At 37.3% G+C, this 27,417-nt stretch overlaps 1 protein-coding gene across 1 annotated transcript in view; it reads left to right on the plus strand.

Moving 5' to 3' along the window:
- Window positions 1–27,193, plus strand: part of LOC139703038 (zinc finger protein 420-like) — an 85,574-nt gene extending 58,381 nt beyond the window's left edge. Inside the window, exons 2-4 of the mRNA XM_071605955.1 lie at window positions 20,765–20,891; window positions 23,084–23,203; window positions 24,226–27,193. Of these exons, the coding sequence (XP_071462056.1) occupies window positions 20,765–20,891; window positions 23,084–23,203; window positions 24,226–26,177 (2,199 nt within the window). The 3' untranslated portion in view covers window positions 26,178–27,193. The remainder of the gene's footprint in view (window positions 1–20,764; window positions 20,892–23,083; window positions 23,204–24,225) is intronic.
- Window positions 27,194–27,417: the final 224 nt, after the last annotated feature.

Raw genomic sequence — 27,417 nt, forward strand, 5'->3', positions numbered from 1 at the left:
TTGAGATAGGTTCCTGTTATCCCTAGGTTTTCTAGTGTTTTGAACATAAAAGGGTGCTGTATTTTGTCAAATGCTTTTCCTGCATTTATTGAGATAATCATATGATTCTTATTTTTTATGTCTATTGATGTGATGAATTACATTTATTGATTTCTGTATTTTGAACCAACCTTGCATCCCTGGGATGAATCCCACTTGATCATCATGCACAATCTTTTTGATAAGTTTTTTTTATTCTATTTGCCAGAATTTTGTTGAGAATTTTTGCATATACATTCATTAGAGATATTGGTCTAAAGTTTTCTTTGTGTCCTTGCGTGGTTTTGGGATCAGGATGATATTGGCTTCATAGAATGAGTTTAGAAGGCTCCCTCATTTTCTATTTTCTGAAATAAATTGAAGCGTATTGGTATTAGTTCTTCTTTAAAGAACTTGTAGAACTCGGCTGTGTATCCATCTGGCCCTGGGCTTTTCTTGGTTGGTAAGTTTCTGATGGCTGCTTCTATTTCCTCACTTGATATTGGTCTGTTTAAATTGTGTATATCTTCCTGATTCAGTCTGGGAAATCATATGAATTAAGAAATTTGTCAATGCCTTCAATATCTTCTATTTTATTGGAGTATACGTTTTCAAAATAATTTGTAATTATCCTCTGTGTTTCTGTAGTGTCTGTTGTGATATTGCCTTTTTCATCATGCATGCTAGTAATTTGGGCTCTCTCTCTCCTTCTCCTTATTAGCAAGGCTAAGAGTCTGTCAATTTTATTTATTTTTTCAAAGAATCAACTTATTATTGTCAATTTTTCAATTGTTTTGTTTTGATTTCATTGATTTCAGCACTGATTTTAATTATTTCTTGCCTTTTACTGCTTTTGCTGTTGGTTTGTTCTTTTTCTAGCACTTTGAGATGAGGTATGAGATCATTTATTTGTTGACTTTTTCTTCTTTTAAGGAATGAACTCCATGCAATGAATTTTCCTCTTAGTACAGCTTTCATAGTGTCCGAAAGATTTTGCTATGTTGTCTCTGTGTTCTTGTTTACGTCTAAGAATTTTGTAATCTCCTACTTGTGTCTTCTGTAACCCATTGTTCATTCAGTAGCATATTGTTCTTTTTAGTCTCTAGGTGTTGGCAAAATTTTTTTTTTAATTTTGTCATTTCCAATTTCATCCCATTATGGTCTGATAAAATGCATGGCAGAATCTCTCTCTCTCTCTCTTTTTTTTTTTTTTTTTTTGTATTTGCTAAGAGCTGCCCTGTGGCATAGTATATGGTCTATTTTTGAGAAGGATCCATGGGCTGCTGAGAAGAATGTGTATCTGCTTGATACAAGTTGAAATACTCTATATATATCAGTTAAGTCTAAGTTATTGATTATGTTATTGAGCTCTATAGTTTCTTTATTCAACTTTTGAAAGACCTGTCCAGTGGTGAGAGAGGTGTGTTAAATTGACCACAACACAATAATCTTGGGTGACTTTGACTCTTGAACTTGAAGAGTTTGTTTGAACATAGCTGCACCATTGTTTGGGGCAGTTATATTTATGATATGTATTGTTAGTGTATGGTTCCCTTGAGCAGTATGTAGTGTCCTTTATCCCTTTTGATTGATTTTTGGCTTGAAGTCTGAGTATGGACACCCCTGCTTGCTTCCACAGTCCATGTGAGTGGCATGATTTTTCCCAACCTTTCACCTTCAGTCAGTGTATATCTTTTCCTGTTGGCAGCATATTGTTGGGTCTCTTTTTTTTAATCCAGTCTGCTAGCCTATGTCTTTTGTTTGGTGGATTTAAGCCATTAGCATTCAGGGTTATTATTGAGACATGGTTTGTATTTCCAGACATATTTCTGTATTTTTGTTTAACTTGACTTGATTTTTCTACTTTGATTAGTTTTTTCTTTAGGGTACTACTTCCCTCAGCTGATTTTCATTGTTGTTTTTCATTTCCTCTTCATGGAATATTTTGTGAAGGATTTTTTTTAGTGCCAATTTTCTAGCTATAAGTTCTTTAAACTTTTGTTTATTGTGGAAGGTTTTTATTTCATCTTCAAATCTGAAGGTTAATTTTGCTGGATACAAGATTCTTGGTTGGCACCCATTATCTTTCAGAGCTTGATATATGTTGTTTCAGGATTTTTTATCTTTCAGGGTCTGTGTTGAAAAATCTGTTATCCTAATTGGTTTTCCCCTATAGGTAATATGATTCCTTTGTCTTGGAGCTTTTAAAATTCTCTCCTTATTCTGCATGTTGGGCATTTTTATTTTAATGTGCCTTGGTGTAGGTCTGTTGTGATTTTGTTCCTTTGGTGTCCTGTAAGCTCCTTGAATTTGGATTTCCAATTCTTCTTGCTTGGAAAGATTTCTGGTATCTTTTCATTGAATAGATTGTTCATTCCTTTGGTTTGGACTCTGTGCCTTCCTCTATCCTGATAGCATGAAAAGAACAAATTTAAGAGTTCTCATATTTGTTGAGTGTTCTGCTTGTGGTTTCTTACCATTATCACTGTGTGGTCCATGTTCTTTTCAAGGTTATTTATTTTATCTTCATTGTCTGATGTTGTGTCTTCCAAGTGATCTACTCTGTTGGTAATGCTTTAATTTGAGCTTTTAATTTGGTTTATTGTTTCTTTAATTTCCAGGATCTCTGTTTGGTTTGATTCTAGAACCTCTATCTCCCTGTTGAGGTGATCTTTTGCTTCTTGGAGTTGTTTATGTAGCTCCTTGTCAAAGTGACCTTTCACTGCTTGTATCTGCTCTCTTACATCTTCCCTGAGGTCACAGAACATTTTAATCATGTATATCCTGAAGTCTTTCCTCTGTCATTTTTTCTGCTCTGGCTGCCAATGATTTTAATGATATGTTGTCTTGATTTGTTTGGGGTACTCTCTTTTCATGTTGCACGTGTGTCTTCCTTTCCTACCAGTTGGGCAGCTGTTCAGTGTGACCAGGGCACACCCACCTGGTGTGAGCCTGGTTGTGAGAGGTCCCACAGTGGGGAACTGCTAAGTGAGAGGGCATGGGAATAAACTTTGGAGCCCTTCAGAGAGACCAGGAGCTGGGAATTCTCCAGGCAAAAGAGGGAGACAATACTGGATGCTCAAGTCAGACGAGTGGTCCCAAAAAGAGACCCATGAGGTGCAATCTCTCTGCAGGGACTGGCAGGTAGCACTACTCACTTCCAGACACCCTACACCAGGAACAGACTTCCCACCCTGGTTACCTACACCATCCAGAAGACAGCAGCTTAAAACAGAGAGCCTCATCTATTGGATGAGAAGACAAACAGAAAAGAAATGGATCTCTAAAGCTAGCAACAACCCTGGTTTCTTCTTTTTGTTTTCTGTTCTGCCCCTCTATCCACCCACCTCACATCCCCAACATGTGTGAAACCAGGAACTTTGCATGAAATAGGAGGACTGAGTCATCTGTATAATATAGAGGTATTGTATAGCCCTTTTGTTTTTTTCTTCTTTCATTTTTCTTCCCCCCTCAAATTTGACCATTTAACATCCTGTATTTTAACTACTATTATAATTAGATAATAATTGAATCCAACATTTTTGTACATTGAGACTGAACTGTAAATGTCTTAATAACAATGATTTTTTCATAGATGCTATATTGTTGATATTGGGATCAGTTAATATTGTCCTTCCCCACCAAGGGGGGATCTTGGAACCCTACAAGAGCACTACAAACCTATAGAGTAACACGCCCCCAGCCCCACGAGCGGAAGTGTATTTTCAACAGTGTTTTGTACATTAAAGTTTTAGGGTTCTTGTTGGGAATTGGAAGTTTGCAGGGATCCAGGCAATGGCCTTATTTTCACATCCTCGCCTATAGTGAGTTTTCTCCATGTGTCATTTGGCCTAGGTTTGGTGCTACTTCTTTGCAGGTAAGGGTTTTTTTTAATGCTGTCGGAAATATGTGAGAGATTACTCCAGAGATCTAGCAGTCAGTAGTGGTCTTCACATCAGCACCAGGTGGGAAAAGTTCTGAAAGTGTCACCCCATTTTTCTTGACACATGTTCTGTGATTCCTGAGGAATAGCATGGATGGTCGTGGGGAACATACACATGCTGGGCTCAAGGACTTCAGTTTTTCTCACACAGACATGTATATATTTCTGGACTGGCTCAAAAATATTGATGTAACTTTACTAGTTTATTTAGTTTTCAGGGAGAAATCAAAGATATGTAGCCTGTTTTCATAAATCCATTATCTTCAAAATGCGAGATTGTCTTGTGATATCATTCCTCTGATGGGCTAAGAAAAAACATTTTTCATTTATTTACACTTCTTTTTATCATTTTTAAGGTTCATGTGTAGGTGAATTTTTTTAAAATTCTCTACCCCTACAAAATTAACTCAGAAACTGACCTGCCGCAGTCTGGCTGGGCACAATCAGGAGCCACTTGTCAAAAGAAACTAACTTTATTTTTAGAACCACACACGCCAAACAAAACAGCCTCTCAGGAAAAACCCTCAGAGCCTCAACTGCCACCACCGGCTTTCCACAAGCCTCTCTCTCCCCCACAAGCTTCTCTCCACCTCCCACAATCCTCCTGCTCTTGAAGCCGATTGGCTGGGTCTCGTGGGCGGAGCCAAAAAAGTCCCCCAATGAGCAGCTCCGTGGTCTGAAAGGGCAGGGAAACAGCCCAATGAGCATCACCGCAGAGGAGCCAATCAGCTAGATGTTGCTGGGGCCGCTGTGAGCCAATCATCAGCCGGCAGCTGGAAGTTTGCTGGGGCCCCTTCTGCTGTGGCTCTCAACATCTCCCCCTCTCTGTTTAAACAAAAAGCATGTGGCTTAGGGACCGTGCCTGCCTTAGGTTGTCCAATAGTATATATGGTCCTTACCCATTAGGTTGGTACCATTGCAATTGGATCTTACCCGTCATTGACTACCAGTCCAATATACAGCCACACCTGTGGAGAGGTCTTTGTACCAGCGGGGGGGTGAGGTTCTTTGCCTCACCTCTGTTGGCCCCCAAATTTTAGCTGGACAATCATGACAAGCAGAAGGGAGGAAGATACACCAAGCCAATTGACGGCTCCTTTTGGAAAAATTGTACCACCGATGACATCATCAGCAAAAATACCCCAACACTACCACAAGTCGCTGCACCAACAGATAGTTCACAATGCATACAGGTGAGTTCACAATGTGTCCAGGCAAGTTCTGCAAGCAGTTCAGTGATGGCTATTGCAGAAGCTGTAGATTGGTTTTATCTTTGACTTCACCAGCACTGGGATGAAGATAGGAATTCTGGCAATAATGGCTAAAGAAAAAATTATGTAACATTACAGAAGGCACTAAAAGAAAACAATTTTCTTAACAATTTACATTATCTTTAAGAGAATTATTAAATATAATGAAAAGGAAAGGTGAAAGTAAACAAACAGATCTGTTAACCTTCTTTTTTGTTTACATATTAAAACAATCCTCAACAGTTGTTTACCCAATTTAAATTAAACCATATAAATCACGTGAAAAAAATATTTGGATCCATTTTATCATGAGCACTCATCATATATGATATATGGACATACATACATTCAAACATATAACACAAAACACAAGTGTGCACACATAATATAATACATACAACACATAACATTATAGTAAAGGCCTTATAACTTTTTACAGGTGAAATCTCCATTGCAATGTTTAAAAACTCTATAGTCAAAACATAGAACTGATCAGCAAAACATTAACCTAGGTCTGTATGAGCTCAAAAAACAAAATAGAACTTCATGATATGGCAAAGGGCAATAATAAAATAGATATTGAAAAAAGCATCCTGGTTCTGTTGCAGATGTAAGAATAGCCAAACTGGAGTTTTGGATATCAGTTGTTATGGATTTGAGCCAAATCATCTTCTTTTTGGTCTGTAGAAATCGCTTTAGTTAATCTTTCTGGAATCCAAATCGGCTGCTGTTCTCCCTGTGGAAACACATAAACAGACCCCCGACTCCAGACAATCACTGGGTCAGGACCTTTGTTAATCTCTCTGGAATCCAAATCGGCTGCTGTTCTCCCTGTGGAAACACACAAACAGACCCCCGACTCCAGACAATTACTGGGTCAGGACCTTTCCATTGTCCTGTTAGAATATCCTTCCAAAGTACCTTGGGCTTATGTACATTTTTTGGACACATATGCCTTTCCGCAGCACTAAGTCCTGATGAATCCAAATTTAAAAAGTTTAGAGTAAAAAGGGTTATTTTAAGTTTATCTTTGGGGAATATATACCCCTTCCCAATTCCTTCTTTTTGCTTTAATAAGTACATTTTAATAGTTTGATGAGCTCTTTCAACTATGCCTTGTCCCTGTGGATTGTATGGGATTCCTGTTATGAGTAATGCCAAATGTTGAGCAAAATTGTTTAAAAGAGGTAGAAGTATAACCAGGGGCATTATCTGTTTTTAACTGTTTTGGAACACCCACAGTGGCAAAATTTTGTAAGCAATGAGCTATAACATCTTTAGTTTTTTCTCCGGCATGAAGGGAGCCCATCAAAAATCCAGAAGAAGTATCAACTGTAACATGCAAATATTTTAATTTTCCAAATTCTGGCAAGTGTGTGACGTCCATCTGCCAAATATGGTTAGGTATCAATCCTCTAGGATTGACTCCAAGATTAACTTGTGGTAAAAAGGTCACACAATTTTGACATTGTTTTATTATTTGTCTAGCTTGTTCCTTAGTTATTTTAAAACGCTTTTGTAAAGTATTAGCATTGACATGGAACTTTTTATGAAAATTTATAGCTTCTTCTAGTGTAGAGAAAATATGTATGTCATGTGTAGTTTTATCTGCTAAATCATTGCCCAAACTAAGGGCTCCAGGCAATCCTGTATGTGCCCTGATATGTCCTATAAAGAATGGATCTTTTCTGTCCCAGATTAGACTTTGTATAGTGGAAAGCAAAGAGAAAACAGTAGAAGAAGGGGAAATCCTACCAGCATCTTCAAGAGATACTATAGCATTAACTACATACTGACTATCAGAAAATAAATTAAATACAGAATCTTTAAACATCACAAAAGCTTGTAAAACTGCATTAAGCTCTACCTTTTGAGCTGATTGTTTGGGTACTAAAAATGTAAAAGTTTGATCAGGGGTAACTACTGCTGCTGTACCATTATTTGACCCATCAGTGAATATATTTGGAGCATTCATGATAGGTGTTTTTCTTGTCATTTTTGGAAAAATTACAGGATGCAATGACCAAAAAGACAATAAAGGATTAGATGGTAAGTGGTTATCAAATGAAACATTAGATTTGCACATGATTATTGCCCAAGTATTTAACTCATTAGCTAACTCATCAATTTGATTCATAGTATATGGAGTAATAATTTTATTGGGAGAAATTCCAAACACTCCCTTTGCTGCTTTTATTCCTTTGAGTATTAATTGTCCTACAGCCTCAGGATACCTAGTAAGAATAGTGTTAGGAGCATAAGATAAATGTATCCATAATAATGGACCTTCTTGCCAAAATACTCCTGTAGGAATATTTTTTGTTGGTAGTACAATAAATAATAAAGGCAAACTTATATCAATTCTATCCAAATGCATATTTTCCATATATGTTTCAATGATTTTTAATGCCTTTCTTGCTTCAGGCGTTAACATTCGGGGTGAATTTGGATCTGATGGACCTTTTAGGATATCAAATAAAGGTCCCAACTCTCCTGTTGGTATACCTAAATAAGGCCTTATCCAATTTATGTCTCCTAATAACTTTTGAAAGTCATTAAGTGATTTGAGTTGATCTACTCGTATTTGAATTTTTGGTGGACGGACCATGGTTGAGGATAATAGAACTCCTAAATAATTAATTGGAAATTTTAATTGTACTTTATCTATTGCTATCTCTAGATTATAATTTTTTAATAAGTTTGTAAGTGTGGCATAACATTCTAGCAATGTGTTTTTATCTTTGTGTGCTAATAATACATCATCCATATAGTGAAATATTTGTAGTTCAGGATTTTGATTTCTAAGTGGCTGGATTGCTTTGTTAACATAAATTTGACACATAGTTGGGCTGTTAGCCATCCCTTGAGGGAGTACTTTCCATTCATATCTCTGATCAGGACCTTCATGATTCAGTGCAGGGATAGTAAATGCAAAACGTGGACTATCCTCAGGATGAATTGGAATTGAAAAAAAAAACAATCTTTAATATCTATAACTAAAACATACCAGGTTTTTGGCAAAGCAGACAACTGAGGAATCCCTGATTGAGCAGGTCCCATAATAACCATCTCATTATTAATGGCTCTTAAATCTTGCAATAATCTCCATTTACCAGATTTCTTTTTGATGACAAAAATGGGGGTATTATGGGGAGATACAGAAGGTTGTATATGTCCTTCCGCTAATTGTTGTTTGACCAGGTCATGGGCTGCTTGTATCTTTTCTTTAGTCAGGGGCCACTGAGGAACCCATACTGGTCTTTCTGATTTCCAAGTAATTTTTATTGTCTCAGTGGCCCTTTCTGAAAATCCAACCCATGTCTTTCTGTTCCTTGATCTATTTGTATTGGTGCTGCTATACCTTGTTCTTGTTTTTCTAATCTTTTTCCTTTCCTAAAACCTTGTCTAGTCATAATACTGGGTGCATTTTGGTTGATGTTATTTGTTAATGTCAAACCTAATTGATCTAGGACATCTCGTCCCCATAAATTTACGGGAAGATGATCCAATACATATGGCTGTATAGTTCCTTCACATCCTTCAGGATCCTTCCAATCTAATACCATTGCACTTCTATGGGGATTAGTTGCCACTCCTAGGCCTCGAAGCGTTTGAGTGGCTTGTTGTAATGGCCAATGTTTTGGCCATTCTTGACGAGAGATGATGCTAAGGTCTGCACCTGTATCCAGTAGCCCATTAAATTCATGTCCTTGAATATTTAGTTTTAGCATGGGGCGAGAATCTAAATTTAAAGAAAGCATAGCCCAATCTACACCTGTGGAGCCTAATCCCTTGGAACCTCTTTCTACAGTACGACTGGAAAATTTATCATGTAGGCTGGGTATTATTAGTAACTGTGCTCTTCTATCTCCTGGTGAAATTACTGATATACCCTTTGGAGAACTGGCTATAATTTTTATTTCACCTTCATAATCGGGATCAATTACCCCAGGACTTATCATAAGTCCTTTTAGAGTAGAAGAGCTGCGTCCCAATAATAAGCCTACTGTTCCTTTGGGAAGAGGTCCTTTCACCCCTGTGGGAATGATTTGAACTCCCATCTCTGGAGTTAGTACTGCTCTGGCGGAGGCGCAGATGTCCAACCCTGCGCTCCCTCTGGTTTGTCTGATGAGGGATCTGATGGACAATGTGTCCTGGGCACTACCCTGATGGGGTTGCTGGGTTCCTCCAGTGCTCCGTATACTTGTGGTTTTGGGCCCCGGAGCATTGGGCCCCCCTGTCCATTTTTTGGCAATGGAGCCCAATGCCTTTCTCCACGATATCGTGGATAAACACCTGGTCCTTGTTCGTTTTTTGATAATGGAGTACCCTCTATGGTGGTTTGAGAACGGCATTCATTAGCCCAATGTCTCCCTCTACGGCATCGTGGGCAAATACCTGGTATTCTACTCCTTTGATACCTAGTTTTGTTAAACCCTCCTCCAATGGGGCAATTCCTTTTAAAATGTCCTGTTTGTTCACAATTGTAGCATGTTCTTGGCCTGGCATCTAAAGCCTGTTTTACTGCAGCTGCCACAATCTGCCCTTGTTCATTAATGTCTCTGGCATCTAAAGCCTGTTTTACTGCAGCTGCCACGACTTGCCCTTGTTCATTAATGTCTCTACATAATTTAATATATGTGTTTAAATCTTCATGTTTCCATGGTCTAATGATATCTCTGCACCAACGATTCGCTTGCTCATAAGCCAGGTGTTTTAGTAATGGCATTGCTTGTTCTGTATTCCCAAAAACTCTGGTAGCTGTTTGAATAAGCCTATCTACAAATTCAGCATAAGGTTCATTAGCTCCTTGTATTACCTTAGATAATTGACCTTGTAAACCTCCATGTCCTTGTAAAGTCTTCCATGCCTTAATTGCATCTGCAGCAATTTGTGCGTATACGCCAGGATCATATGCAATTTGTTGCTGCTGATCCTCATAAGGTCCCTTTCCTAACAACATATCTAGATTTCTCTGAGGATAACCAGCTGCTGCATTTCGCCTAGCCGTCTCCTTGCAAAATTCCTCATTGGCAACCTTCCATAACAGGTATTGTCCTCCATTTAGCACAGCTTTACACATATTAGCCCAATCTGCTGGCGTCATGTTCAAGTTGTTAATGGATTCGACCATGCTTACAGTGAAGGGTGCTTGAGGACCATAGGTTGTTACAGCCTCTTTTAGCTGCTTCACTGTTTTGAAATTTAAAACTTGGTAAAATCGCTGCCATCCTGCCTCAAATACAGGGCATGTTAATATTTGAGATCTTGTCTCAGGATCCCAACTATCAACTGCGGGGGTTGGGGACCTCCCAGCATATGGAGGTGGCCTTGTTAGTTGGACACTTACGTCCTCTGGTGATAGAAAGGTGTTAGTAGCAGTCTCCTGTAGAGGTGGTGCTGTTGGTTGGACACTTACACCCTCTGGTGATAGAAAGGTGTTAGTAGCAGTCTCCTGTTGTAACTTTCCCCCTGATGGCTTTTTCTGTTTTACACTTTCTTTCTCTGTCTGACTAACTTGAGAGGCCTTCTCTTTTACTTGAATCTTTTCCTCTGTCTGACTAGCTTGAGAGGCCTTCTCTTTTACTTGAATCTTTTCCTCTGTCTGACTAGCTTGAGAGGCCTTCTCTTTTACTTGAATCATTATGTCTTCTCCTTCCTCTACCATTGTCTGAACTGAAGGCTTTGGACTAAGCAAACAAGATATGAACGTCCACAATGGCAATGTGCCAACTGGCAGAGTCCCTGGGCTTTTCTTTTCTATTCTTTTTAAATCTTCACCATGATGGTTCCATTGTGATATATTTAACAACTCCTCCTTAAAAAGCCATGGGCTACATTTTTGTATTGTATCAACGTATGCCCTGATTGTTCTTGATTTTACTGAGATGCCTCCTTCCTCTAACAATTAACACTCTTTCAGTTTGTTTTTTTTACTAATTTCTGATCCCGTATTTCTACTATAATACAACCCAAGAAGATGACGCCTAACAAAACTGAAACAGAGTGAAACAAAATTGGAACAACACAAAATCATTATAATAGCCTCCTGAAATGTCCATCCGTCCTTTCTCCCTATCTGTTCCTCAGATGTGAGCGGTTTTTCTTCCATCTTACACATCTCCAGGGACAGGCAACTTAAAACAAAAGTGAAACAAAATAACAAAAGAGGAATCTTAAAATGGCTACCCATCCTCTTGCCCTGCCCTCAGGGGCGAGCAGTTTCACTTACCCTCAGTCGCTCCCCGTGCGGCCCACCAAATGCCGCAGTCTGGCTGGGCACAATCAGGAGCCACTTGTCAAACTAACTTTATTTTTAGAACCACACACGCCAAACAAAACAGCCTCTCAGGAAAAACCCTCAGAGCCTCAACTGCCACCACCAGCTTTCCACAAGCCTCTCTCTCCCCCACAAGCTTCTCTCCACCTCCCACAATCCTCCTGCTCTTGAAGCCGATTGGCTGGGTCACGTGGGCGGAGCCAAAAAAGTCCCCCAATGAGCAGCTCCGTGGTCTGAAAGGGCAGGGAAACAGCCCAATGAGCATCACCGCAGAGGAGCCAATCAGCTAGATATTGCTGGGGCCGCTGTGAGCCAATCATCAGCCGGCAGCTGGAAGTTTGCTGGGGCCCCTTCGGCTGTGGCTCTCAACACTGACCACTATACTTTTGAAGTTATTTTAGGTCCTCATTAGTGCCATTCTTCCTAAACTAGTTTCTATAAATATTTTCCATGTTTGTATCCTATTTTCTCTCCATTTTGAAACATGATTCGTTTCTTTATTAATGTAATTTACTACATCTCACAGGAAGCCACATTCACCCTTTAAATTTATTTCACTAATTAAATAAACAGTTACTTACTCAGAACCCCTGCTTTCAGGTGGCTTTGAATCACTGTGACCAAAGAACCTGAGAAGAACACTTGGAGGAAGGAATGTTTTACTTTGGCTCATCATGGTGTTTGCCCAAGTTTTGAAAATAAAATATAAATTAACTCATTCATGTTGATCTCATGTAAGAGACAGAGTGAGAGACCAAGAGAGAGAGACCGAGATTTGAGAGAGAGACAGACACAGACTTCAGAGACAGATAGACACAGAGACAGTCAAACACAGTGACAGAGACAGACACAGTGATTTCAAAGGGAGATTTCAGAGAGCGAGAGAGTTATATTTCAGAGACAGAGATATAGAGAGACTTCAGAGAGATGTGAGCAAGATTTCAGATATACATAGATAGATATTTCAGATATTAGTCATTTGTCAGAGTAGTAAACGGCAAAATCTTCTCTTTCAGTATGTTGTCTCTTTATGCTGTTATTTTCCCCTTTGCTGTGCATAGCCATAACCACTATTGGTCCTTGATATTATTTGCTGTGCTCTGAATATTTTTTAGAGTGTCACTGCCTCTCACCAAGGCCCTCTCAGGCAATGGCAGCTGGGTTCCCCTGCGTGGAGTGAGGTGGCTGTAAAATAAAGTACACAGGAAGTAATGGTAGAAAGTGGGGATGGGATGGCTCTTAGGGGTCGAGTTTCCACACTGGAAGGGGAGCATGAGAGCCCAGGTTTGGTTTATTTACATGGGGGAACAGCAAAGGTTTTGCCATAGAATGTTCTTTGGCCACTTAAGGTAGGAGGTGGGCTGTCCAGGCCCAATGGGTGATGCTCAACTCCAGGGCCACCAGAGCAGCCTCCCTGGCCCAGCAAAGACTGAGGTCCCTGCTCTGCATAATCCATTAAGTGGGAGGAGCCACGAAATTGCTTGCAAACCCAAACCAGAATCCCCTGGGCTCAGGGCCAAGTGAAGAGGCTACAGAAGCTCAGGGTGGCTCCCCACACCTGCCTACTCCAGTGCTTCCCTTAGGTTTTATTTCATCAATTTTAAAGTTCTGGGGTGTATTCTCTGGTCTTCAGTCCAGTTGACATTGACCTGTGAATATTCCATTTTCCCAGCATAAGTTGTTAAAGAGGATTTCTTCTCTCCATACTTTGGAACCTTTGTCAATAATCAACTGAAGGAAATTCTGTAGGTCTCTGTAGCTGGTATCGTCTCCCTGGTCTCTGTCTCTCTTCCCAGAAGGACTCTGCTTCTGTCCCTATGGTGCGGTCATAGAATTTGAAGTCAGGAATAGTGAGGGCTCTGGGTTGATGGTCTACAGAATTTACAGGGTTGCAGAACTGCTCCCTTTTCTGGGGTTTTATTATTCCATATGATTTTTAGGATTTTCTAGTTCTGAGAATAATATCATGGGTCATTTGAAGGAGATTGTATTGAATCTATAGGTGGGTTCAGTTAATCTGATGGCTTTAATTAATCTGTCAGTGATGTTAATTTTCTTGGCATTTTGCAAGATTTGCTTGTAGTGGTATTTCTTATCTTTGCTAAGACTTGTAATGAAGCATTTTAAGTTATTTGAAATAGAATGAATTTTCTGATGTATTTCTCAATAGATTTATTATTTTGGCCAAAGGTTTTGATTATTTATTTATTCTGCAACTTTTCTGAACTTGTTCATCAGCTCTAAAAATCTTCTGGTGAAAACTGTACAATTTTCTAAAGTTTAGATCATATAAATTGCAAACAGATGATTTGTCTTTTTAAAATATTTAGTTGTAGATGAACACACAGTCGCGTTATTTTTATGTGGTGCTGAGGGTTGAACCCAGTGCCTCACTCATGCGAGGCAAGCCCTTTACCACTGAGCTACAGCCCCAACCCCTTTCTTTCCTGTTTGTAACATTTTATATCTGCCTCTTGCCAAACACTCCAACTAACAATTAATTACTTTAGTGTACAGGAGTGGTGATGGTGCACATTCTTTGACTGCCCATTATTTTTAGAAGAAATGCACACAGCTCTTTCCTATTCAGTAGGATGTTGGCTTAAGTTTGTTATATATAGTGCTTATGATGGGAGGCAAGTTGCTTCTACTCCTAGTTTCTTTACGATTTTTATCAAGAAGTGATGTTGAATTTCGACAAAAGCTTTCTCCAGCACCTATTAAGATGATCACATGGGTTTTATATTTTGTTCTATTTGTATGTGTATTATAATTATTGACTTGTGTTTGTTGCATGCCTGAAAAGCAAACAACTGGATCATGTTTAATGATTTTTAAGGTGCTTTGAATTTGATTTGATTTGGTATTTTATTGAGCAGGCTTTCATCTAAGTTCATTAATTATATTTGTAGTTTTCTTTCCTATTATGTGGTTTTGATCTTGGAATTATTTTTATGGTACTATGGATTGAACCCAGAAATATAATAACTCTGAACTACAATTCCACCTTAATTTTATTTTGAGGTAAGGTCTTGCTAAGTTACTGAGGCTGGCCTTAAACTTGTGATCCTCCTGCCTTGGCCTCCCAAATTGTGAGTAGAGGTGTACAAAATAGCTGGGCTCTTCTCTAGTTTTGACAACATTGTGATGCTGGCTTCATAGAATAAATTTGAGAGATTTTTCTTCTTCTCTATTTATAGAATAAATTGAGAAGCATTATGTTAATTCCTTCTTAATGATTCAGTATTTAGTATAAAATTCCTGTTGTATAGAACTGTTTTATTTTAAAAAAATTTTTTGAGGGCCTTTATTTCTTTTCTTCTTGACAATAGTGGAATGCATTACATAATTATCCATTCACACCACAATTTTTCATAATTCTGTAAGTAAAGTATGTTCATAGCAAATTATGCCATTATACATGAGCTCTTGATTTTTTTTTGCATTACAATTCTTAATACACATTTATAACAGTTTATCATCTCTGTTTGCATATAAGGTATGCTGACATCAAATTCACATCTTCATACATGTATTTTGTATGATGATGAACATCACCTTCCACCATCCTTGCTATTCCCCTTCTCCCTCCCTTTCCCTCCCATCACTATTCCCTACCTAGAGATAATCTTCCTCCCCACCCAAGTTTGAGTCACCCCCTTATATCAGAGAAAACATTTGGCATTTTTTTTTTGGGGGGGGGTTGGCTAACTTCACTTACCATTATCTTCAATGCCATCCATTTACCTGCAAATGCCATGATTTTGTTATTTTTTAGTGCTGAGTAACATTTCATTATCTATAAATGCCACTTTTTTATGCATTCATCCCCTGAAGGACATGTAGGTGGGTTCTACAGTTTAGCTATTGTGAATTGTGCTGTTATAGACATTGATGTGGCTGTGGTCCTGTAGTATGCTATTTTTAGGTCCTTTAGGTATAGTCCAAGAAGAGGGATAGCTGGGTCAAATGGTGGTTCCATTCCCAATTTTCCAAAAAAAATATCCATACTGCTTTCCAAATTGGCCACACTAGTTTGCAGTCCCACCAGTAATGTATGAGTGTACCTTTTCCTCACCAACACTTACTGTTTGTCTTCATAATAGCTGCCATTCTGACAGGAGTGAGTTGATACCTTAGAGTAGTGTTGATTTGCATTTCTCTGATTGCTAGAGATGCTGAGCATTTTTCATATATTGATTGATTGTATATCCTCTTAGAAATGTCTGTTCAGGCCCTTGGCCCATTTATTGATTGGATTATTTGGTTTTTTGGTACTTATCTTGTTGAGCTCTTTATATATACTAGAGATTAGAGCTCTATCTGATGTGTGAGAGGTAAAAAAAAAAAAAAAAAACTGTTCCCAGGATGTAGGTTCCCTGTTCACCTCAGATTATTTCTTTTGCTGAGAAAAAAACTTTAGTATGAATCTATCCCATTTGTTGATTCTTGGTTTTTAATTCTTGTGCTATAGGTGAAAGACCTTTATTATTTTTTAAATTCATTTTTTAATGTGGTGCTGAGGATTAAACCCAAGGCCTCATATATGCTAGGCAAGTGCTCAACCACTGAGCCATAACCCCAGTCCTGCTTTTTATTTTTATTTTGGGCTTGTCAATCTACCTGCTTCAATTTTGGTAGATTATATACACTTATGCATTTAATTGTTTCTTCTAGATTTTCCAATGTACTTCAATATTCCAGTAGTCCCTGGAATATTTTACAGTAGTCCCTGATAATCCTCTGAACTACATTGGTTTCTTTGGTAAGAGCTCCTCTTTTCCCTCTGATTTTAAGAATTCAACCTTCTTTTTGATTTGCTGGTCTAAGGGCTTTTTTTTTTTTTTTTTTTTTCATTTTATTCATTTCAAAGAACAAACTGTTTCTTCCATCATTTGTATTATTCTTTCATTCTCCATTTTCTTTTTTTTTTAATATTTATTTATTTTTTTAGTTATCGGCAGACACAACATCTTTGTTGTTATGTGGTGCTGAGGATCGAACCCGGGCCGCACGCATGCCAGACGAGCGCGCTACCACTTGAGCCACATCCCCAGCCCTCATTCTCCATTTTCTTAATTTTATTTCTGATCTTTATTCTTCCCTTGTGCTGTTTTGGGGAATAGTTTGCCTTTGTGTTTTTAATAAGACTGACTTTTTTGTAGTATTTTGCATTTTTCTTGCTGTTGATTTCTTCTTTCAGGCTACAATCACCTGATAACATACAAAGCATGAAGTCTCCATGTTCATATTTGTTAGGAAGTCATTTGTGACCTTAGATATGATCTATTTTGGAGACAGTTTCATCAACAGGTGACAATAAAGTGTAATTAGCTATTGTTAAAGTATCTCACAGATATTTGTTATGTCCATTTTTTGTATACTGTGCTTTAACTACAGGTCAGTTTTTTTCCTCTAAAATGAGGGCTGATTTTGTAACAGAAAGGTAAATGGGGGCACGTATAATCAGTTTCACATGATTTCAGGAACTTGGATTAACAAATGGTGGCAAATCTATTGGCACTGGATTTGGAGAGAGTGGAGTTGGTAATACAATGATCAAACTGAAAGATGATAACTGGGTTTGATGACTCACACCTGTGATTCCAGGGAGGCAGGAGGATTGTGAGTTCAAAGCCAGCCTCAGCAGTCAAGTGGTGTCCTAAACAACTTGACAAGATCCTGTGTCCAAGTAAAATATGTTTTAAAGAGCTGGGGTTGTGCCTAAGTGGAGAAGTGCTGGGTTCAATTCCTGGTACAAAAAATTACAATGATTGTGTAAGTTGGATTTTTTCATGAGCACATATGTGTGATATTAAGGGCAATCTGAAAATAGCACGTCAGGTTTCTCTATGTGCCACTTATGTGACAGGGTTTGGTTTGCTCCTATAGATGGGCAACCTTACTCTTGTCTCACACAGCTTACCGTCCTTGGGTTGTTTCTTTGTTTTGTCTTCCCGGCCCGATCTTGTATCTAGGTGTGGTAGGTACAAATGCAGGGCTGATGTCCTAGTGGGGATGAGGGAGATTCACTTTGGGCTAATGCAAGAGCAAGGAGACTGGAAAGCCCCTGGGACTGAATGCCTTCTGAGATTGAGGACCCTGATCAGCAGGGAACTGAGGTTTGGGTTTGACACACAGGCAAATCTACAAAAAGTAGGTGTAAAACAGGATAAGGTTGTGGTCGACCACTTGGTGTTCTTAGCTTGTGTCAAGAAACTCATAATAATAGTATAGTGTTACTTAAGATAGGAGAAAAGATCATTTTAATAATAATAAATGGTATAAAACAATGGACATGAAGGAGGGAAATAAGAGTCTTTTTAAAAGAAACAACCAATATTAGTGAGGTACATTTGTGCTAGGGATGTGGCTCAGTGGTACAGAAGTTGCCTTGCTTGTGCAAGTACCCGGTTTTAATCCTCTTCAATTTTTTAATAGGGATTAGAAGAAATACGTTTTTTAAACTTTATTTATTCTATTTGATATCACGCAGAATGCGATTCAGCTAATATTATACTAATAGAGCACATTTTTTCATGTCTCTGGTTGTACACAAAGTAGTCATATCATTTGTTTTAATAAGTGTACTAAGGATAATGATATCCGTCTCATTCCACAGTCTTTCCTACTTCCTTATCTCCTCTGTTCCCTTCCCACCCTCTGCCCTATCTAAAGTTCATCTATTTCTCCCATGCTCCCTTCCATCCCCACTAGGAATTAGCCTTTTTATATCAGAGAAAAGTTTCAGTATTTGTCTTATTGGGATTGGCTAACTTCACTTAGCATTATCTTCTCTAACTCCATCCATTTACCTGCAAGTGTCATGATTTTATTCTTTTATTGCTGTGTAATATTCCATTGTGTATATGTAACACATTTTCTTTATAGATGCATCCACTGAAGGGCATCTAGGTTGGCTTTGCAGTTTATTGTGAATTGTACTGCTATAAACATTGATGTGGCTGTGTCTCTGTAGTATGCTATTTTTAGGTCTTTTGGGTATAATCCTAGAAGAGGGGCAGCTGGGTCAAAGGCTTGTTCCATTCCTAACTTTCCAAGGAATCTTACGGCTTTCCATATTGGCTGCACCAATCTGCAGTCCCACCAGCAATGTATGAGTGTACCTTTTCCCCCACATCCTCGCCAACAGTATTGTTGTTTGTCTTCATAATAGCTGCCATTCTGACTGGAGTGAGATGATATCTTAGTTGTAAGTTCTGTGTCTAATTCATTTCTTTGCATACAGATGCCAAGGTGTTCATAGTTCATTAAAAAAATCATCATCTCCAGTGAAGTCCTGACTTCTCTTGTGTGTTTGAGTTTATTTCTAGGTTTTCATTCCACTAATCTCACCTTGCCACATCTCACCTTTTGAGTTACTATAAGTTCATAGTAAGTCTCAGCATCAGATATTTCAGTCCTGTAACCTTATTCTACAGAGTTGTTGATCACTCTGTATGCCTGCCTTCTCCATATAGCCTTTAGAAGCAATTTTTTAATATTTGTGCAACAGGTTGTTAGGATTTTATCATGGTTGTGTTTAATTCATTTATTAGAATTATAGATAACTAATATTAATATTGAATGCTCCTTTCTATGTTTGGTAGTTGTAGGGTCCCCCAATTTACAGGAAGTTGATCAGCAGTATAAATGACATTCTGGGACTTATAAGTGGCATCAGAATGAGGTGAAAGACTGCAAGTGTGAGACATGAACTAGTGACATTTGTGCCAACCAGTGCAAACAATGTTCTTTTTAAAAAATATTTTTTAGTTGTTGATGTACTTTTATTCTTTATTTATATGTGGTGCTGAGGATCAGACCTGCTGCCTCACACATGCTAGGCAAGTGCTCTGCCACTGAGCCACAACTCCAATTTGATTTTCTGCAAATTCACACATTTTCTTCGAGAAACATAAATTTTAAAGGACATTGTAGGTGAGGACCTTAAACTGACTGCAGCTATGTGTCTTTTAACTGGTGAGAATTGTGACTCTGGAAGACTAAGTATTTCCTTTCTTTGCAAAGGGAATCTGAGATATGTGGACCTTACTTTTAGCTGCCCAGAATTGCCTCACTCACTGCTTAGGAATGAGTCACAGAAGGCCACAGTGTTACAGGGAGGGTGCTCCACAGTTTGGAAAATATATTTATTCTAACATGTCAGGATTTTTATTTTTATTTTTTTGCATTTTGTGAACAGTGACTATAATCATCTACTAACCTGATTTGTCTCATTCCTTTCATGAGATCTTGATACCATACAATTCCAATTGGCTCAAGTATTTAAATAATTTGCTATTGAAGATTTTTAATTGGTTATTTGTGTAGATGGGGTGATTATGCTCTGATGTCAAGGTAATTCTTCCAATAAAGTAGCTATGTTTAAATAACTAGGATCCATCCACACATGGAGTTCCCACATGGAGAACCTGTGTGGACACTTCTGGTGTCTTACTGATCTCATCTTCCTTTTGCACACAGAAATGATGACAGTCCTGGGCCTGTTTTATGAGTAATAATTTTATTATGTATTTCCTTAGTTGTATGAATTTTAAGTAACTTATTGTTATCATTACTTTTCCATTACAATTATATTAAAAGGTCTTTTTTCTTTTATTAACCATTACTTTGCCTCAGTCTTTTGAACACATGCATGCTGCTGTCTGGGCCTCTATTGAACCAAATTTATTCACTCGTTGAACTGCTTGTAGAACTTGAAATATTTCAAGGTTGTCTATTCACGAAGTGGAAGAATCACTTTACATGTCTCCAAATGTTAATATTTTATGAATATTTTACACATTGGGAATGTGTCATGGATCATACTTGATACTAATTATATTCAGGAGCTCAATCTATCTCATGGATACAAAGCAGAGAGAATAACTACCAGACTGTTTTCAAATGCTTTTTTACCACTCTTTTTGTCTCCCTTGGGCACAGTCACCTTATGAGAATATCTGACAAGTCTGATTTGCATCTGGAATGTCCCCCAAATTTCATTCACTGATGGCAGAAGAGTTAGGAGTTGGGCTTTTAATCATTTCTTGGATTATGGTATATATCCTTCACTTCATTCTGATATGAAATACATACAATGTTTTTGGACTTATGTATTTTCCTCTGAATTAGATAATGGAAAGTATCTTATTACATAATTAAGGTCACTCTCCTACATGACAGTCAGTTCTACTAACTCTTAATTCAAACTAAAAACTGAATAACAGTTTAGTCCGTGTGCTATTGATCTACCAATTTGTATTTCAGGAGCCTTTGACATTCGGGGATGTGGCTATTGATTTCTCTGAGGAGGAATGGGAATGCCTGGATCCTGCTCAGCAGAATTTATATAGAGAAGTGATGTTGGAGACCTACAGTAACCTGGTCTTTGTGGGTGAGCATAAGTTTTTTTTCACTAAAACTTCCTCATCAGAGTTCTTTCTGAATATCTGTAATGGATTTTCTGTGAAATTATCTGCCATGGAATGAAAGTCAAGATGGAAAAAGACTGCTCTTTTGAGAGTTGGTGTAAGTTGTATTTGAATAAGAGGATGTGTAAAATACTACATCAATGGATATTTACAGTTTGGTTGGTTGTTTTTTCTTTATTTTTTCATTGTGTACAGTAGGATCCATGTTATAGACTGGGATTCCTCATATCAGTTAATTGCTTCAAATTAAGTTATGCATGATTCTTGTTTGTATTGCCAATCATGTTATATGTGCTTTTGCTTGTAAAAATACAAAAGAGGCTTAATATTTAATCTTGATTGGCTTTTCATTCTGCCCATGTACATGCAAATTGAAGTTTTCTATATGTAAATGTAATGGGGATTAATGGCAGTGATACTCGAATGCTGAACTACACCCCAAGCTCCTTTTCACTCATTGTTGGAGAGAGGTTCTCACTAAGTTATTGAGGATGTCTTGAATTTGCAATTCTCCAGCCTCAGACTTCCTAGTAGCTGAGATTACATGCATGCCCATCATTTGTATGTGGATGAGTTTGTTCTTATTTATAGCATAAAGACCACATTATTTTAAATGTAGCTTTGAGAAATGTTGCAGTTCTCTTTATCTTAACAACCAAAACCACACAATAAAACTTACTGTCTCCAAAATTTTAAATATGCAATGTATCTCTAAAAAGTTTACATCTCAAAAAAAATCAATTCCTAGGAAGCAAGGACTCATTTCTGTCTCCCCATCACAAAACCATTCTTTTTTTCAGAAAGCTTCTTTTTTAGTTTAGAGATGTTATATTCATATGATTCTGCAGTATTCTTTCTGTGACATATTTCAGTTAACCAAGTGTACATACATTTTGTAAGATATAAAGTTAGAATAAATTCTTTCACTTCAAAGTTCTATAGTTTAATATGGTAAATTGGCTCATCTGTTCTTTTCAAGGGATAATTGGTTTGCATCCCCCATGATGGCTCTGTTGAATAACATTGTGCAACACTGGTGTTCAATGTTTTTAATTTGCTATTGATGTCAGGGCTTATTACCACACTCACTCAGAAGTCTGTCTACCTGACTCCATGTCTGCATTTACAATTGAATGCTGTAACTTTTAGTTTTTTTTTTTTGGAGGAAAATATTCTTCTAATTTTATTTGCATTTTGGGGGATATTCATATAATTAAATTTTCTTTTACAGAGAGAAAAATTAAACAACAGGAGTTTGATGAATATTACCTGGAGCCTCTAGATAACTTTAAGTAGTATAAACATCTTTCAATTCTTTGAACACTCTTGGGCATGCTGTTGTTAATCAACTGACACATATTTAGGGATTTTTGAACATTCCTATTGACTTCAAATTTTTATTCCATGTTGGTTACAAAATAACTATCACTTAAATATTAACCTTTGTTTTAATACATAAAATTTGTCTATCCAGCATAATATCCCATTTGTGATTAAGAACAGGGATTCTATTAGTCTACAATAGTTTCAAAACCTCCTATGTTGCTGTGTACAACCACCCCTGACTCTTTTAGACATTTTCTAAAGAAAGACTTTAAACACACATTTTCTGCTTATTACCATTAACAATTCTTGACTAAACTTTATTTTATTTTTGTGTGTTGGTTTAGTTCAGTAAACTTCTTTTAAATGATAATTTACTATTCCCTTTGAGTAATTCATAACTTTTCTTAAAGTTGATTTAGCCCTGTCTTTTTTTCCGTTGGTAAGCAGGAATCCCTTTTTGAACAGTCCAAATATTTGCATGTTTCATATTTTTTTTTAATGAAACAGAAGAAAGTTGGTAGATTTTTAAAATATATTGTGAAGGAGGAAAGGCTGTGAAACACAATTTATCTTCCACTACTATATTATATTACTCTACATAGGAATGTACTCATCTTGGATACTGTGAACATTAAGATGGTTTGCAAAGTTCTCAAAGTAATTTCCTGTGTACATCTTTGATTTATATATTTCTGCAGTAACGATGGACTTGGATTTAATAATCCACTCCCCTGCTAATGTTCCTTTATTGCTGTACTTTCCTATGTTTGCAAAATATGCTCAGCTCCATACAGTAAGTAAACAAGATGGTTATTTTTATTTATTTCAGCCATGACTTCTCATCATCCTCAAGAAATTTTACCAGCGCAGGGAATAAAAGAGAGAGGGGGAAGATATGGAAAGAGTGACCTTGACTATTTACAACTAAGAAAACAATGGGAAAATATAGGTGAGAGTAAAGTTCAAAAATTATATTATAATAGACACCAACCAATTAGTAGTCCCTATTTATGATAAAAATTATATTGTCAAAACACACCAGGAACAATTAATATCTGAAAAACAATTTATTCCACTTACTTTTGAGGAGCTTTATGTCTTTAAGAATATACCACAGCCATTTTAAAGACTATTTCCTCTGAAAGTAAATGTGGAAAATTTGAAAAGAAATATGGTCTATGCATCAGTTTTTAACTTGGCCAATTATTAATGTAGCACTAAATTAAACTTCCAGTCAAACATTCGCACAGAGAAGATATTTAAGACAAATTTCTTAAAGTGATACTTTGGAGAGTTTCTTTACAAAATGTCCATTTTTCTGCAACAAAACAGTTATTTCTCCTTGTGCCCAAGTAGACAATATTAAGAATTGTAGAAAGGTTCCTACTTCCCCACTATTGCTCAATGACAATTCTGATACAGATTTCTGGAAAGTGCACTATATAGATAATGCTATGAAGTAACACCATTAGCCATGTCTCCACCCTGAGTAATTACCAGGATATTTACATTGCTGATAAAAATTACAAATATAGAGAAACTCCTAGTCATTTTCTAAAGGAAATTTACCAAAATGAAAAATGTGGGAAAGTCTTGCTTCAGTGCTCAGAAGCTATTACTCATCCAAATATTCATAGTCAAGACAAAACGTGCAAGTGTAAGGTATGTGAAAGGGCTCTTAATGACAGTGCAGAGCTTGCTCAATACAAGAGAATTTATAGAGAAGGAGAGCCCTATAAGTTTAGAAGATGTTGAGCAAGCCGATACTTTCATATATTCTTTAAACACAGCAGATACTTTGACAGTGATAAACCCTACAAATTTAAAAGAAAGCAGAAAAACCTTTAGTGAAAGGTTACAACTGGTTAAACTTCAGGGGATTTATACTGAAGACATGTAAATGTAAAAAGTATAGCAAAGCCTTAAAAGATTGTTCAACTCTTACTCAACACCAAAAAATTTATTCTGCAGCGAAGACCTACCAATGTGAAGAATGCAACATACTGAAGAACTTCATTCAACATCACAGTGTTCATACAGGAGATATGCCATGTAAAGAATGTGAAAAAACTTCAAATAAAAGCTCCAATCTTATTTGTTATCAGTGGACATACACTGGAGAGATGCCCCACATATGTAAACAATTTTGCAAAGCTTTCAGTCAAAAACCAAGCCTTAAAAATCACCAGAGAATTCATCTTGGAGAGAAGCCCTACAAATGTAAAGTGTGTGGCAAAAGTTTTAACGCAAATTCACATCTTGATCACCACAACAGGATTCATACTGGAGAGAAGCCCTACAAATGTAAAGTGTGTGGCAAAAGTTTCAGTCAAAAATCATCACTTACTCCTCACCAGCGAATCCACACTGGAGAGAAGCCCTACAAGTGTAAAGAGTGTGGCAAAGCTTTTAATAGCATCGTATATCTCTATTGCCACAACAGGATTCATACTGGAGAGAAGCCCTACAAATGTAAAATGTGTGGCAAGAGTTTTAATTGCATATCATCACTTACTCAGCACTGGCGAATTCACACTGGAGAGAAGCCCTACAGCTGTAAAGAATGTGGCAAAGCTTTTAGTAGCATCTCACACCATAATTATCACAAGAGGAGTCATACTGGAGAGAAGCCCTACAAATGTGAAGAGTGTGGCAAAAGTTTTAAAACAAACTCACATCTTAATAACCACAAGAGGATTCATACTGGAGAGAAGCCCTACAAATGTAAAGTGTGTGACAAGAGTTTTAATCACATATCATCACTTACTCAGCATCAGCGAATCCACACTGGAGAGAAGCCCTACAAATGTGAAGAGTGTGGCAAAGCTTTTAATAGCGTCTCACAGCATAATTATCACAAAAGGATTCATACTGGAGAGAAGCCTTACAAATGTAGAGAATGTGGCAAAGCTTTTAATAAATTTTCACAACTTAGTTGCCACAAGAGGATTCATACTGGAGAGAAGCCCTACAAATGTGAAGAGTGTGGCAAAACTTTTAGTCAAAAAACATCACTTACTCAGCACCAGCAAATCCACACTGGAGAGAAGCCCTACAAATGTGAAGAGTGTGGCAAAGCTTTTAATAGCGTCTCACAGCATAATTATCACAAAAGGATTCACACTGGAGAGAAGCCCTACAAATGTGAAGAGTGTGGCAAAGCTTTTAATACCATCTCACATCTTAGTTGCCACAAGAGGATTCATACTGGAGAGAAGCCCTACAAATGTAAAGTGTGTGACAAGCGTTTTAATCAATCATCATCACTTACTCAGCACCAGCGAATCCACACTGGAGAGAAGCCCTACAGCTGTAAAGAATGTGGCAAAGCTTTTAATAGCATCTCACACCATAATTATCACAAAAGGATTCATACTGGAGAGAAGCCCTACAAATGTACAGAATGTGGCAAAGCTTTTAATAGCGTCTCACACCATAATTATCACAAGAGGATTCATACTGGAGAGAAGCCCTACAACTGTGAAGAGTGTGGCAAAACTTTTAGTCAAAAAACATCACTTACTCAGCACCAGCGAATCCACACTGGAGAGAAGCCTTACAAATGTAGAGAATGTGGCAAAGCTTTTAATACATTTTCATATCTTAGTTGCCACAAGAGGATTCATACTGGAGAGAAGCCCTACAAATGTGAAGAGTGTGGCAAAACTTTTAATCAATCATCATCACTTACTCGGCACCAGCGAATCCACACTGGAGAGAAGCCCTACAAGTGTGAAGAGTGTGGCAAAGCTTTTGATAACATCTCACGTCTTAGTTGCCACAAGAGGATTCATACTGGTGAGAAGCCGTACAAATGTGAAGAATGTGGCAGGGATTTTTATCAAAAATCATCACTTACTCAACACCAGAAAACCCATCCTAGAGAGAAGTCCTATAAATGTGAAGAATGGCAAAGCTTTTAAAATTGAAGATCACATCTTAGTAACATTATAGAATTTATACTGGAGAGAAGTTTTACAAGGAAAACATTGCATCAGTGTCTTTCACAGTAGTTCAACACTATTTCACACCAGAGAGGATAGCACAGAAATTATACAAGTGTAAAATAGGTGTCAGAGTCTCCAACAGTTGTTCACACCCTACTCAACACCTCAGAATTCATACAAGTAAGAGGACATGTGGAAAAATTTTTGCAAAGCTTTTGGCCATTGATCAAACATTTTTGAAACACTGGAGGATTTATACCATATAGAAACCCAAAGAATGTGTCCAAGACTATTCAAATTTCAGACATTTTTCAGTTTCTTACCTCATACCTGTAGAAAATGTGGAATACCATTTGTCCAAAGTATGTACCTTAGATAACAGCAAAGTATTTACAAAAACACCTTGACAAGTATAAAAATTTGTAGTAAATTTCTCATCTATAGCCCATCCCTTGAAGTATTTGGGACCTAGGAGGGAAAAAAATCATTTAAATGTAGAAAATGGGTAATTCCTTTTGACATTTGCTGAAAATTTTCTTAACATCTTTAACTGATATTTCCTTATTTCTACAATACAAATACAGAATAGTGCATCCCTAAAAGGATATAATTTTACTATAAATCAACAATTACTAAATATTCTCATTTTTCACAGCTGGAGAAAACATGATTCTCATTGTTGATTATTACAGAAGTCTCTTAATGTTTATATGAAATTTTAAATTTTTAGTTTTTATTTTTGTACTTAAACTTAGGGACACTTAATCAGTAAACTGCATCCACAAATTTTTTTTCATTTTTATTTAGAGATAGGGTTTGCTAAGTTGTTTTGGGCCTCACCAAGGTATGGAGCCTGGCTTTTAACTTTCAAAGCTTCTCACGTCCCTAGGGTCACAGGCATGGACCACCATGCCCATTTTACAAAGCATTTTTACTTATATTTGCCTTACGGATGCAATTTTTACTAAATAAAGTGAATTTCTTAATGTTAACCTTGTCATGCATTTAATGACATTATTAGGTCACATACCTCCCAATATTCACTTTGCTAATGGATCAAATATAGCAAAACATTCTATTGGGTAAATAATGCTATATCATCTCCATGGATTATTTCATATGTTTAATCAAGTTTTATTTGGGGAATATTTATGTAAATTATATACTCTGTTGTTTGTAATTATGCAAAAATTAAGGTACAGGAAGGACCTAGGAA

The sequence above is a fragment of the Marmota flaviventris genome, chromosome 20 (genome assembly GCF_047511675.1).
Source record: "Marmota flaviventris isolate mMarFla1 chromosome 20, mMarFla1.hap1, whole genome shotgun sequence".
NCBI classification, from domain to species: domain Eukaryota; kingdom Metazoa; phylum Chordata; class Mammalia; order Rodentia; family Sciuridae; genus Marmota; species Marmota flaviventris.